A 16,088-nucleotide genomic window follows, 5' to 3' on the forward strand; every position below is an offset into this window, starting at 1 on the left:
AGTTCGGTTTTAGGAAAGGTTATTCCACTGAAGCTCAACTTGTAGGATTCCAGCAAAATACAGCAGATATCTTGGATTCAGGAGGTCAGATGGACTGTATCGCGATTGACCTGTCTGAAGCATTTGATAGGGTGGATCATGGGAGACTACTGGCAAAAATGAGCGTAATTGGACTAGGCAAAAGAGTGACTGAATGGGTTGCTATATTTCTAGAAAATAAATCTCAGAGAATTAGAGTAGGCGAAGCTTTATCTGACCCTGTAATAATTAAGAGGGTAATTCCTCAAAGCAGTATTATTGGTCCTTTGTTTCCTTATATATATATGATATGAGTAAACAAGTGGAATCAGAGGTAAAGCTTTTTGCAGATGATGCTATTCTGTATAGAGTAATAAATAAGTTACAAGATTGTGAGCAACTGCAACATGACTTCGATAATGTTGTGAGATGGACTGCAGGCACTGGTATGTTGATAAACGGGGTTAAAGGTTAGTTTGTGAGTTTCACAAATAGGAAACGTCCTCTCATTTATAATTAGTGCATTGATTGGGCGTCATTGTAAGTATCTAGGTGTTAATATAAGGAAAGATCTTCATTGGGGTAATCATATAAATGGGATTGTAAATAAAGGGTACAGATCTCTGCACATGGTTACGAGGGTGTTTAGGGGCTGTAGTAACGATGTAAAGGAGAGTGCATATGTCTCTGGTAAGACCCCAACTCGAGTATGGTTCCAGTGTATGGGACCCTCACCAGGATTACCCGATTCAAGAACTGGAAAAAAATCCAAAGAAAAGCAGCTTGATTTGTTCTGGGTGATTTCCGACAAAAGAGTAGCGTTACAAAAATGTTCCAAAGTTTGGGCTAGGAAGACTTGGGAGAAAGAAGACAAGCTGCTCGACTAAGTGGTATGTTACAAGTAATAAATCTCATTGTAGACCGTATTGGACATCAGATATGAACATTAAAACAAGAATAATAGTTAACACCACCTTTCCAATACTTATCTTTCCTTATATTTAGGAAATAAACATTACAACAGGCGTTGTAAAATGGGACATGTTTCGCTTAACAGTCGTAAGAATCATCAGCCGAAAATAAATCTTAGCCTAAAGTTAGGTCAGGGCCCTGAACCTAGTGTCCTTAACATATATGGCACCCTAAGAATCAACATTTATATTTAGAAAATGAAAATAGGCTTAAAACTAGTGTGAAAAAACATAGAATGTTACAACATGGCTAAGAGAAAAAACACAATCGAGTTGAGACAGAGGATAAGAACAGAAAGTACAATACAGTGCTGGTAGTGAAATAATTAAAATCATTAGGATATCATTGTTACCAGTCAGTCAATCAGAATGTTCAAACATAAAAACAAGAGTGGAAATATATAAGAGTGTTCATCATGGCTGAGTTAGAAAAAAACACGTAATCGTGTTGCCAGAGGTTAAAAACATAAGGTACAACAGAGCTGGCAGTGTAATAATCAAACTCATGGCTGCCAGTCAGTTAATAAGAATGTTCATATATAACAAAACATGATGGTTATATTCTTTTAAGTGAAGAAATAATTAAATCCCACTCTTGTATAGATACGTGAGAACGGGCGAGAGAAATCACATGTTGTAGCAGACATGGAGTAGTAACACTTCAAACAGGATTGATCACGCCTGAAGCTGCTTCATTTTTGCTGGGAGTTCAAGACCGAAACGGAAAAAAAGAAGATGCCAAGTGCGTGAACTGAAATCTCTTATGTTGGATGAGCGTTGAGCGGAGACATTAGCTGTTCAAGGGGGACTTTTAAATTTATGCCCGTTGCTGCGTGTGTTGTATCTGTGTGCTTGCCTAGGCAGAGAGTAAGTTGGGACGGGAGGGGTAGGCGCAACAATGAGAGTGCTGGAAGCTGGCGGCGGAGTTGTGTTATGGGGAGGGGGTAAGGTGGAATCTGTTATGACGACTGGAGGGGTATTTAAAGGTATATAATTGGAGATTTTTGTGAAATTGTTATGATTTATATTAAGTTTAGTGAGTAAATTGGGGACTTGTTCAATGAATGGGCTGATGTTCTCAGGGACATCATTCAAATTATTATTATTATTATTATTATTATTATTATTATTATTATTATTATTATTAAAATGTTGATCCAAGAAAATGTATGTATTTTCCAATTCAGTCATTAAGCTGCTTTTATTTACATATTTTATAATGTGGAGGTCCTGATCACTTGTAGCATAATTGTGGCCGGAATCCCTCATGTGGTTGCTCATGGCAGAGTACTTTTTATGCTTTAAGGCATTATAATGTTCCAAGTATCTAGTTCTAAAACTGCGGCCAGTTTGTCCGATATAAGAAAATTCACACTGGGGGCATTTGAGTCTGTAAATACCAGAGTTTGAAAATTTGTCTTGAGAAGTATTTACCAAGTTGGAATTAAAGAATATATTCCGATTAGTGTTGTGAGTTCGGTAGGCAATTCTGATGTTATGCTTCTTAAACGAGTTAGTAATGCTGTGTATGGCGGGGTTAGTGAAGGTGAAGGTGGCAGTGTTTATTCTTTTGGGCTTATCTGGAATTAAATTTGTAGTATTTTTTGATTTTATTTTACCAATAATCTTATTGTTCAGGTTAGGTATATAGCCGTTAAGTTTTGCAAGTTCTTTTATATATTCAAACTCTGTTTTTCGGTTAGAAGGGGATAGTGGAATATTTAATGCTCGATGAACTAAACTGTAGAAAGTTGCTTGTTTATGAGATTGAGGGTGTAACGACTCATTCTTTATTGTCAAAGGAGCAGCTTTCTGTAAATTTGGAAAATAAAATTATCACTGGCTCTGGTCAAGGTTAAGTCCAGGAAGTTTAAAGACCTGTTGAATTTGTCTTCCTTAGTGAACCTGACATTGTAGTCAAGGTTTTTTCTCTTAGCCATGTTGTAACATTCTATGTTTTTTCACACTAGTTTTAAGCCTATTTTCATTTTCTAAATATAAATGTTGATTCTTAGGGTGCCATATATGTTAAGGACACTAGGTTCAGGGCCCTGACCTTAGGCTAAGATTTATTTTCAGCTGATGATGCTTACGACTGTTAAGCGAAACATGTCCCATCTTACAACGCCTGTTGTAATGTTTATTTCCTAAATATAAGGAAAGATAGGTATTGGAAAGGTGGTGTTAACTATTATTCTTGTTTTAATGTTCATAAGTGGTATGTTCTGTGCTGTCAGCGGAGAGATGGCGTGGAATGACATTAGCAGATGAATAAGTTTGAGTGATGTCTTTAAAAGTAGGAAAGATCACAATATGAAGATAAAGTTGGAATTTAAGAGGACAAATTGGGGCAAATATTCATTCATAGGAAGGGGAGGTAGGGATTGGAATAACTACTTACCAAGGGAGATGTTCAATAAATTTCCAATTTCTTTGAAATCATTTAAGAAAAGGCTAGGAAAACAACAGGTAGAGAATCTGCCACCTGGGCGACTGCCCTAAATGCAGATCAGGATTGATTGATTGATTGATTGATTGATTGATTGATTGATTGATTGATTGAATCTCTTTCTTTAGCCAAATTTTATTAGTCTTATGATGGATTTTGATAGATTAAGGTGCAGAGCAACATTTTTTGATAGTGCCTTTAAGGAAGTTGGGAGTTAGGTTATGTGTGATGCATTGTTTCAAGAAATCATTTTCTTTGCCTATTTGGCGATCTTAATTCTGAAGCCCATATAGTAGTAGGCTTTTTGCTTTGCCTGGTTGGATATATCATTAAAGGTTAAACATTTCCTAATGGTCCGTATTGAACTGGGATTACAGTAAAATAGGTATAGTTTTGGTTCCACCTTTTTCAATACAAAATAGTTTTTATGTGAATTACTGTACATCACAAGTTGTTCACATATAGATGGTAGGTACTAGTTTCAACAAGAAGTCTGTGTCATCATCAGCCAGTGATACAAAAGGTACAAGTTTCAAATTCCTAAAAAGGAATGTAAAAACACATAACAAGAAATATAAAGTAGCTAATGTTAAGTTAAAATAAGCGAGATGAAAGTTCAGCACAAAAACTTGAATTATGGGTGAGGTGCATTAGACCATTGTGTTAAGTCTTTTTTTTTTTCAAATCTTGATGTTTAGGACAATGATGTTAAGTCTTATGCACATGTATTTTATACATTAGCTTGAGGAAACTCGGCCTTTAAATGTACTAAGGCTTGTGTCTTGTTATGAGAAAATAAAAAATCTATGTGATGAATAAAATTCTGTCCTTATGACAATAGTGATGTTAAACGGTGACATGGAAGACTTGGGACCCTTGACCAATGGTATTTTCATGATATGGCTCCGAATGAGATTTATTTTCATTTGTTTGTAATTTTTTATTTTTTATTGTTTTGGAAAAAGGTAATTAATTTGTTCACATATTACAATGTGTGCATATTTGAATCAAATAGAAGAATGTTATTACATAACTATCCTAGTCCCGTTCATCACATACACACTGCAGTAAATTTCTGTACTGTTTTTCATAAATTAATGGTTTTATCTCATCTCTACTAGCTCCCTGATGCAATCTTCAAAAGCTTGTAACGAGCCTGGAATGGGAACCACAGGACCCTAGTGGAGTCTATTTCTTCCACACACTTATACCAGTCTCCTCTTTTATCTTTCCATTTCAGCCACCTGTGGTCAACTGTTTTCTCCATTTTATGGTTCGTGTATGGATTGGGTCTCCTCCATTTCCTTCTATGTTTTATTTTAGATGGGCCGATGATCCCTTTGTTTCGTACCTCAGAACACCTACTACTAATGCTGCTGCTGCTGCTACCACTACTACTACTACTACTACTACTACTACTTTCAATGACCCTGCCTTTTCATATATGCTTCGTCATATGTGCGCTTAAGCTTATTTTATTTTTTATTTCCCTTCTAGTGCCCTAAATATTAAGTCAGCCGTCCGGGATGAACTACTCCTACGCTGTTCTCAATGGAAGAGCAAATTATTGCAGAAAGAACTGGAAGGAGGAGGAGATAATTGCTCTACTCTTAAAATCCTAAAGGAATTTTCAGAAGTGTTAATGGGACAACGTAATTAGTGACCGTTAAAGAATAAAAAAGAGAAACTCTGAATGAGCTTTAGTTTCATTTGTATGTAATTTTTTTATTTGTTATTGTTTTGAAAATAGGTAATTAATTTGTTCATTTAATACAATATGTGCATATTTGAATCAAATAGAAAAATGTTACTACATAATTATCCTACTCCTGTTATGATCAGCCTGTTTTGTTTTCTAATGTAACCTTGTTCTATTTTTGTATAATTTGTCTTCTATGATTGAAGATACTGTATAATGGGGACGAAACATGTCCTGTTTTATTAAGATATTTTTATTCTGAAAAGAGTTGTATTGTTAAGGTGGGATTTTTATCAAAATGTACCATAATGCTGTTACGGTGACAATGCAGACTTAATTATGAAATTTATTTTGTGTAATGACAGTTTCGCACATTTCTTTAGTGATTTTTTAATGTTTTGAAACTATTGTAGTCCTGTTATGATCAGTCTGTTTTGTTTTTTTAAATTGTTTTTTAAAGTATTTTTCTTCTCTTCCTCTTCTTTTCTTCACGGGACCTCTAAATATTACTTCCTAATTAGTGTCGACCTCTAAGATCTTTTGCTACCATGTTTTTCCTTCATTCCCACCTAGATATACCTGCTCCCTTCACAAATAGAGTTAGAAATGGCTGTGGAAGTAAGGAGAAATTGAAGGAACTTACTAGAAAATTGAATCTAGCAAAGAAGGTAGCTAAGGATAACATGATGGCAAGCATAATTGGCAGTCATACAAATTTTAGTGAAAAATGGAAGGGTATGTATAGGTATTTTAAGGCAGAAACAGGTTCCAAGGACATTCAAGGAATAATTAATGAGCAAGGGGAGTGTGTATGTGAAGATCTTCAAAAGGCAGAAGTATTCAGTCAGCAGTATGTAAAGATTGTTGGTTTCAAGGATAATGTCGAGATAGAGGAGGAGACTAAGGCCAAAGAAGTAATAAAATTTACATATGATAACAATGACATTTACAATAAGATACAAAAGTTGAAAACTAGAAAAGCGGCTGGAATTGATCAGATTTCTGGGGATATACTAAAGACAATGGGTTGGGATATAGTACCATATCTGAAGTACTTATTTGATTATTGTTTGGTCGGAGGAGCTATACCAGATGAATGGAGAGTTGCTATAGTAGCCCCTGTGTATAAAGGAAAGGGTGATAGACATAAAGCTGAAAATTACAGGCCAGTAAGTTTGACATGCATTGTATGTAAGCTTTGGGAAGGCATTCTTTCTGATTATATTAGACATGTTTGTGAAATTAATAACTGGTTCGATAGAAGGCAATTCGGTTTTAGGAAAGATTATTCCACTGAAGCTCAACTTGTAGGATTCCAGCAAGATATAGCAGATATCTTGGATTCTGGAGGTCAAATGGACTGTATCGCAATTGACCTGTCTAAAGCATTTGATAGGGTGGATCATGGGAGACTACTGGCAAAAATGGGTGCAATTGGACTAGACAAAAGAGTGACTGAATGGTTTGCTATATTTCTAGAAAATAGATCTCAGAGAGTTAGAGTAGGTGAAGTTTTGTTTGACCCTGTAATAGTTGAGAGGGGAGTTCCTCAGGGCAGTGTTATCGGACCTTTATGTTTTCTTATATATATAAATGATATGAGTGAAGGAGTGGAATCGGAGGTAAGGCTTTTTGCGGATGATGTTATTCTCTATAGAGTGATAAATAAGTTACAAGATTGTGAGCAACTGCAACGTGACCTCGAAAATGTTGTGAGATGGACAGCAGGCAATGGTATGTTGATAAACGGGGTTAAAAGTCAGGTTGTGAGTTTCACAAATAGGAAAAGTCCTCTCAGTTTTAATTACTGCGTTGATGGGGTGAAAGTTCCTTTTGGGGATCATTGTAAGTATCTAGGTGTTAATATAAGGAAAGATCGTCATTGGGGTAATCACATAAATGGGATTGTAAATAAAGGGTACCGATCTCTGCACATGGTTATGAGGGTGTTTAGGGGTTGTAGTAAGGATGTAAAGGAGAGGGCATATAAGTCTCTGGTAAGACCCCAACTAGAGTATGGTTCCAGTGTATGGGACCCTCACCAGGATTACCTGATTCAAGAACTGGAAAAAATCCAAAGAAAAGCAGCTCGATTTGTTCTGAGTGATTTCCGACAAAAGAGTAGCGTTACAAAAATGTTGCAATGTTTGGGTTGGGAAGAATTGAGAGAAAGAAGAAGAGTTGCTCGACTAAGTGGTATGTCAGATCAAAAATTGGATGTATGGCTTTTCAGGCGTTTGCTCTATTAACCCTCTTGGAGCCAGGAGCCGATCTGATCGGCCGCTCACTAGCAGCTGGAAGAGGCCAGAGCTCCGCCTGCACTCTACTACTGTAAAGTGCCAGGCCGTTTTTAGTAGAATTACGTGCATTTTAACATTCGCGTATATCTACCGGTGTATGTCAAATACCGGCAAGAAATTTTCTATACGTCGACTACATAAAATAAACAACTGATTTAGAGTGATATAAATAATTAAAAAGTATTATTGTTGATATTATGGTTGTCGAAAACGTTTACTTTTAGGAAGAGAAAAACATTTTTGCACTTTCTTTCTCAATATCTACTTTGAAAATATCATCTACGATACAAAAGAATATACGTCTAAATGCAGAATTTATTTCTAAATATAATGCTATAAAATAATTATTTTGAACGCGAAAAATAAAAATATAAAAAATTAAAATTCAAACGCATGTCCCTAATGAAAATGAGACAATTTTACTCATCGATAAAATTCATGTATATATCGATGTATGGCAAACACTTAAGATAAATTTTATATATGTGGTGTAGATTGTATAAAAATAGTTCTGAGTTATTAAAAAGTAAAAAATAATAGTTGAGATTATAGTTTTTATTTTATCGGAAATCCCCTTTTCTAGTTTTCTGTTTCAGTATCTATTTTTAAAAACATCTTAAAATACAATACAATATGCGTAATTAAATCATCTATGGCACTAAAGCCCTGATGGGCCTTGGTCTACTAAGCGAGCGCTGCTCAGTCCGAAGACCTGCAGTTTACGAGGTGACGCATGATCAGTGGGACGAATTCTCTCGTTCATTATTCATGGTTTTCTAGACCAAGGTAGCTCTCTTAGCCTAAGATCTCTCCTCGATTGTCATCACTTAGGGTTACTTAATTTGAGTGGACCACGAACCAACACTCAGACCCAGGTAAAAATCGCTCACCTGTCCGGGAATCGAACCCATGACCTCCGAGTGAGAGGCAGGCACAGTACACTTGACCCGTGGGGACCGGCATTTACGTAATGATACAGAATTAATTTATGAACAGAATAATTGCTCTGAACGAGAAAAAGAAAAACAAAAAATGCAAACACAAATTTACTATGTCACTAGTAAAAAAGAAGGAAAATGACAAAATAAATTTACTTACCGAACATTTTTGAGAAGAAGACCCGTCACCGCTATATAATGTTGTTCAAAGTTTGAGACCACTGTTGAAGCACCTAAGGTTATTTACACTAACACTAATCACTTATCACTAACACTAATCACTTATCACTAACACTAATAGGAACAATAAAAAGCTTAACGCAACGTCATATAAAATCTCTATTTTTTGTTCAAGTAGAACTTCAAATATATTTTTTTTTTTGTTTATTTAGGGCACTTATGAAGAGCTGCACATTTAGTATGCAGGCCTTTATCGCACTTGATGCACACAGTTCGCGACCTCTTTCTCCGTTGCGGAGAGCTACATACAACGCACCGTCTTTCTAATGTACCTGACAAAAGTTTTACGCCACACACGGGAATATTCGTGATAATCTTTTGTCTATTCTCAAACCATTCAGTACTCAGAGATTCAATTATACTGGAGTAGAACTGGATCCTAGTCATTTTCTTTCCGTTACAGTTTTCTAAATACATCAAATAAGCATTTAAGACCATTCTCGAAATTATATTGAATGCAACTTTTTTCCAGAATTTCAAAGTTCTACGTTCATCTAAATAAAAATACACCATCATGTCATTTGTATCAATGCCACCCATATAACGATTATAGTCTAAGATATCCATGAACGAAACAGCGGGCTGAGGAACGTTGTCAGGTTCATTGGGAGAAATTTCCACAAAATGTTCTCCAGAGACATCATCATCATCATCATCATCATCATCATCATCATCATCATCATCATCATCATCGTCATCACTAGTTTCATCAACAACAGTATTCACAGTAGCTTTACTGCCATTAGAAACAAATAAACGCCTCTTCTTTAGCTGTGGTGATCACGGGGGCGTGTCTGGTATAATTTCATCACTACTCTCTGAACTAAATTCACTACCGCTATCCGATAAATCATCCGCGTTCACTTCGCATTGTTCCAAATATTCCATTAATTTATCGTCATCAATACCTGCTGAAAATATATCACGTGATCCACTTGCCATTCTGCTGTCAAGAATACACTCACTGCAAGAAGCAATCTTGTACTGACCGGTTAGCGGTATTTCTAAACACAGGAGACAACTCTTGTGAAAGCTAGAACACCCTCTTAGAAATTCCAAAGCAAGGTCAGGCACATAATACCTTGTAGCCCCTTTACTACAGGTTGTCACAAAAGTATGCACGTCACTATAGACTGCCAAAAAGTACGTATATCACAGAATTTCCAGCCGGCCGATGTAATCGGCTCTGGCAACTTCCGCACGGGTATTTAAAGGCCGATCTCATCGGCTCTGGCAATTTAAAGGGCGGACGCTCGCAGTACCGCCTGGCTCCAAGAGAGTTAACCAGCATTTCGTCTTAGGTCTGACACTAGACTCGTCAGAGTGGGATGTGTCAGACCCTACCCACTGATGCTGGGGTGTATGCAGGTGAATTTATCAGAAGCCTCTTATGTGGCACAGTCTGATAACTGCATACGGGATATAAAACTCCACAATGGAATTAATGCCCGCCTAGCAATTCCAAATGGTAATACTAAATTCCCATGAAGGGAATTAGATATTTTTCCACCAATAGAGCATATCAAAAATCAGATAAAAAATTGGATGTATGGCTTTTCAGGCGTTTGCTCTATTAACCAGCATTTCGTCTTAGGTCTGACACTAGACTCGTCAGAGTGGGATGTGTGTGCCACATAAGAGGCTTCTGATAAATTCACCTGCATACACCCCAGCATCAGTGGGTAGGGTCTGACACATCCCACTCTGACGAGTCTAGTGTCAGACCTAAGACGAAATGCTGGTTAATAGAGCAAACGCCTGAAAAGCCATACATCCAATTTTTGATCTGATTTTTGATATGCTCTATTGGTGGAAAAATATCTAATTCCCTTCATGGGAATTTAGTATTACCATTTGGAATTGCTAGGCGGGCATTAATTCCATTGTGGAGTTTTATATCCCGTATGCAGTTATCAGACTGTGCCACATAAGAGGCTTCTGATAAATTCACCTGCATACACCCCAGCATCAGTGGGTAGGGTCTGACACATCCCACTCTGACGAGTCTAGTGTCAGACCTAAGACGAAATGCTGGTTAATAGAGCAAACGCCTGAAAAGCCATACATCCAATTTTTGATCTGATTTTTGATATGCTCTATTGGTGGAAAAATATCTAATTCCCTTCATGGGAATTTAGTATTACCATTAAGTGGTATGTTCCGAGCTGTCAGCGGAGAGATGGCGTGGAATGACATTAGTAGACGAATAAGTTTGAATGGCGTTTATAAAAGTAGGAAAGATCACAATATAAAGATAAAGTTGGAATTCAAGAGGACAAACTGGGGCAAATATTCATTTATAGGAAGGGGAGTTAGGGATTGGAGTAACTTACCAAGGGAGATGTTCAATAAATTTCCAATTTCTTTGAAATCATTTCGGAAAAGGCTAGGAAAGCAACAGATAGGGAATATGCCACCTGGGCGACTGCCCTAAATGCAGATCAGTATTGATTGATTGATTGATTGATTGAAAGCTGCAGGTTGTTCTTATGGGGTCTTCTTGGATTTTTTCTCTCTTCACCTTATAGTCCTAGAGTGGAGAGTCTGATTCTACACAGCGCCTCACATTCAAAAAGTGTGTGTTCAGCTGTTCCCACTGCTTCATTGCATTTCCTACACGTGTTGTCTCTTATTACTCCAATTCTATGTAGGTGTTTTTTCAGATGGCAGTGTCCTGTCAACAGTCCTTCTACCCATTTTTTTTATATTTTCTCTACTGAGTTTCAACAGTTCTTTAGTATGCTTCTTATTTGGTCCTTTTATCAGTTCCTCTGCAAGCCTGCATCCTGGAGTATTTTTCCAGTTTCCCATTTGTTTCTTTTGTACACATTTTCCTATGTATTGTCGGGCTTGTCCATAGGAAATCCCGCATACAGGTTCTGGGCCTACAAAATGTGTTTCTACTGGGCGAGTTGGTCGTGCGATTAGGAGCGCGTGGCTGTGAGCTCGCATCCGGGAGATAGTGGGTTCGAACCCCACTGTTGGCAGCCCTGAAGGTGGTTTTCCGTGGTTTCCCATTTTCACACCAGACATGCTGGGGCTGTACCTTAATTAAGGCCACGGCCGCTTCCTTCTCATTCCTAGGCCTTTCCTGTCCCCTCGTCACCATAAGACCTCTCTGCGTCGGTGCGACGTAAAGCAACTAGACAAAAAGAGTGTTCCTGCCCCTTTCCTGGCGAGTTTATCTGCCTTATCATTTCCTTCTATACCTCCATGCCCTGGCACCCATATTATTTTGACTATGTTGTACTTTGAGAGCTTCAGGACAAGTGAGTGGCAATACCAGACAATTCTGGATATTATCCGGACTGCCTCTAGTGCCTTAATGGCAGCTTGGCTGTCCGTAAAAATGAAAATGTTCTTATTCTTATAGTTCATTTTCAGATTTTCTTCAAGACATGTTGTGATAGTTATCATTTCAGCTTGAAAGACTGTAGTGTGTCTGCCCAGGCTCATCTGGATTGATCTCTCTGTTGATCCCTTGATCCCTCCTCCTGTGCCATCCACAGTCTTTGAGCCATCAGTCCACTGCACTATATCTTCTTTTTCAGTATTCCATTTGTTGGTATCCACGTCTTCTTTTTTTTTTTTTTATTATCTGGGTCTCAAACGGTTTTTCAAAGTTTTTTATGGTATCATATGATCAGAAGACGTGTAGAACTTCCTCTGTTATTACTCTGTTAATTTTAGTGTCCTAGTGCATTCCAGCACTCTGATTCTGCCAATCTAAAAGAACTCATTCTAGCCTGTCTTTTTATGAAATTGCATAGTGATGGAAGGACTAGTAAGGTATTCAAGGCTTCTGTCGGCATAGTTCTCATAGCCCCAGTTATGGCTATGCATGCCTTTCTCTGTAGGCTATCCAATCTATTGCAGACTTTTCCTTGACTTACTTTCTGCCACCAGATGATTGCAGCATAGGCCGTCAACGGTCTAATGATCGTTGTGTATATCCACATTACCATTGATTGTCTTAGGCCTCATGTCTTCCCAACGGCACTTTTACATGCATACAGCTAGTTCTTGGCCCAGGTTGTGTTCCTTTCTATATGTGGATTCCAGTTTAGATTTTTATCTAACACTACACCTAGGTGCAGGCCCTGTTCTTCCATATATATCTTGCTCAAAGAGCTTCAGTGATCTCTTTTCCTCTAATTTTCTACTTCTTGTAAAAGGGACCAGAGTTATCTTGTTTGGGTTGACTGATGGTTTTTCTTTCCGACACCAGTTTTCCACAAGGTTGAGTGATCTTTGTATGAGGTCCTGGATAACACTCATCACCTTACCTTGTACCATTATCACTAGGTCATCTGTGTATCCTTGTGTACAGAAACCCAGTTCGTTGAGGATAGCTATGATTTTGATCACCACGAGGTTCCACAGCGGAGGCAAAAGAACTCTTCCCTGAGCATAGCCTCAGGTGGCTCTAACCATCAGCGTTTCTTCAAACAGGGTTGCTTTTATTTTCCTTCCGTCTAACATGGATTAAATCCATTTGATGACGGTTTTACTCACCTTGCTCTTTTCCAATGCTTTTATCATAGTCATAGGTCGTACTTCTGAAGGTTCCTTTTGTATCTAGAAATGCCGCCAGTGCAATTTCTGTATATTGTAGGCTTTCCTCTAGTTTACAAACCAACTGGTGGAGTGCTACTTCAGTGGATCTGCCAGGTCTATATGCAAACTGATTTTCATGTAACGTTGAGTTCAGTTGCACCGTTCTTCTGATCTATTTATCTAGAATTTACTCCATTGCTTTCAGCATGAAGGAGGTTAAACATAATGGTCTGTATTGGCTTGGGCGTAGTTTGCTCTTCCAGGCTTGGATATGAATACTGCTTTAGCTTCAGACCATGATTTTGGCACGTACCCTAAAGCTAGACTAGCTGTGAAGAGCTCCGTGAGGGCATTGACGAGTATCTCCCGTCCTTCCTGTAGGAGTATCGGAAGTATCTCATCTGGCCCCGGAGCCTTTATAGGGTGAAACGTGTCGATTGCCCATTTTACATGGTTGTGTTCTATTACTCTGTTGGCACAGTTCCAGTCTGCTCTTCAAGCTCCGGTCTCTGTTCCAACCGTTTCTTCTTCTGTCATCTCCTCAGCCTCAGGAAAGTGACGCACCATTAGCATCTCCAGCGTGTCCTTCCCCGCCTGAGTAAACAACCTGTCTGGTTTCCCCAGTGTCCCCGCTTGATTTATATGGGTTGCTTTAAGAACCTTCTGGAGTCTTGCTGTTTCAGTGTGCGATTCCACTTTCTCATAGAACAGTGTCCAAGATTTTCTTTTTGCTTTCCGTATCTTTAGGTTGTACTCCTTGAGTTTCCTATGATATACGTCCCACATACCATTTCTAGATGATATTCTATACAATATCTTAACCTCTTTTTTCATTTTGGCTAGTTTGTTGTCCCACCACCTTACTTTTTTGGTGTTTTTTCTTTTCTTTGAGAGGACAGTTGTCATTGTATGAGTCTATAATGGCCTCTTCTATTAGTTCCACTGCCTCATCCAATTCCTTCTCTCCTCTCACGTTAGGTAGTTTTTTGCACAGCCTTCCCTAGAACTTCTGTATCTATTCCAGTTAGTTCTCTTTGGGTCTCTGTACATCTCAATCCCACATAGTCTCTCATCTATTGCAAATTGGATGTCCTGGTGGTCTGCCAATGATGGTTCCCCCAGCACCTTCCAGTCTTTAATAAAGTTTGCAATATGCATAGTGCTTAGTGTAATGTCTATTACCTCACTATGATTTTTATTTATAAATGTAGGCTTGTTTCCTAGGTTTAGTATAGTCATCTCGGTTCCAATAATAAAGTCTAGTAAAGACTCACCTCTTGCATTGCAGTTCGTGCTGCCCTATGCTGTGTGGTGTGAATTTGCATCTGCTCCCAGGACTAGGTGTTCCTTTCTTCTTTGTATTGCAAATTAGGTTCTCAACTTCTTCTGATGGGGACAGATTAGTTGAGTCATATGGGAGGTATGCATAGTGTATGGTTATTTTTCCACGACCTTCCGAATTTCCAAGTTTTATCTTGGCCGCCACAAAGTCCTGAAACGGAAGGCTTTTCATTTTTCTCCTCACAAGTAAACATGTTCTAGACATATTCGATGTAGTATTGTACATTAGATTACCCCCAGATTCCACCAGTCCTGCTACTCTGCCCTTAACTACCCATGGCTCTTGTATAAGATTATTTTTTTTGTTAAGAATGAAGCCATGTTTTCCAGTGTTGACATAGTTAAATGTAACAAAGGCTTTTCAGTCTGTCAAACACACAGCAAATACAATGTAAATTATAACACTATAAACATACCTGTAAAATACACACTAACATACAAAGAATGACATGTTTCGTTCTACAAGAACATCCTCGGATTCTATCAAGTCACTTAAAAACAAGCTTATATGTACAGTATTGTTTACGTAGCGTAAACTTGTCAATGATAGAAAGTTTAGTGATAACATGAAACAGTAATGACAAAAATAAAATATATAAAAGTATTAATATAATGAAAACTTACGTACTTATCTAGACTGCCGATGTTAAGTCCGTTCTCACCAAACACTATTTCAGGACTTAGGTCATGGAAAGTTTTTGGTGAAGCACCCTGCGCGTGGAAAGGGGAGGGCAAGAAAGGGAGGGGCCTTGTAGAGCGATGTGGATCTCTCTTATTGGATGATTAAATGGAGTACACTATACAATGAAGATGGGAGGGAGAAGTAGGGCGGAGCGGCTGGAACGCTGTGGAACCTTCCATCAACATTGGAGAGGGGAGAGATGTTATTGACCTATTTCATGTTAAATGTACCTTTATGTAATATGGATGAATGCAAATTAATAATTTTTTATTCATTATTTTTTATTGTGTGAAAAAAGTAAGGAACTGTATTATAATTATTATTATAATTATTATTATTATTATAATTATTATTATTAAAGCAATTTAATGAGTAGGTGTTGTCAGATATTATGTGAGTAGAGCGAATTGGGGGGAATTATTTAAATGTGTATGCTCATTCAGGTTATTTTCATTAGCATTTTTTCCGACGTAAATTTCTATTGCTTCTTTTATATTCAAAGATTTACTTTTATTTTCGAAGTGTAAATTTTTTAGATCAGTTTTGATGTCTGTGAAATGGTGTGAACAGTCGTATATGTGCTCCCCGAAGGCTGAATGCCAATTATATCTGATCGCGTTTTTGTGTTCTTTGTATCTTGTATGGGAATTACGTTTTGTTTGACCTATGTATGTGGCGTTGCAGTTAGGTTCTTGGCATTTGAATTCATATACTCCTGACTTTGAGAAAGGGTCCTTTATGTTTAGGTTGCACCTGCTGATGTGTCTCTGTAGCATGTTATTTGTTCGAAAGGCTACTTTTAAACCTTGTTTCTTGAAAATGTTAGCTATTTTGTATGTGTTATTGTTAACATAGTTGAGAACCACGTAGTTTTCTTCGTCATGTATGGTGCT

General features: G+C 37.8%; 1 protein-coding gene across 2 annotated transcripts in view; it reads left to right on the forward strand.

Moving 5' to 3' along the window:
* Positions 1-5,661, forward strand: part of LOC136864966 (uncharacterized) — a 160,228-nt gene extending 154,567 nt beyond the window's left edge. For both annotated transcript variants that reach the window (XM_067142372.2, XM_067142373.2), the window contains exon 6: positions 4,936-5,661. In XM_067142372.2, coding sequence (XP_066998473.2) covers positions 4,936-5,098 — 163 coding nt within the window. In that variant the 3' untranslated portion in view covers positions 5,099-5,661. The remainder of the gene's footprint in view (positions 1-4,935) is intronic.
* The last annotated feature ends 10,427 nt before the right edge of the window (positions 5,662-16,088 follow it).

The sequence above is a fragment of the Anabrus simplex genome, chromosome 2 (genome assembly GCF_040414725.1).
Source record: "Anabrus simplex isolate iqAnaSimp1 chromosome 2, ASM4041472v1, whole genome shotgun sequence".
NCBI lineage: Eukaryota > Metazoa > Arthropoda > Insecta > Orthoptera > Tettigoniidae > Anabrus > Anabrus simplex.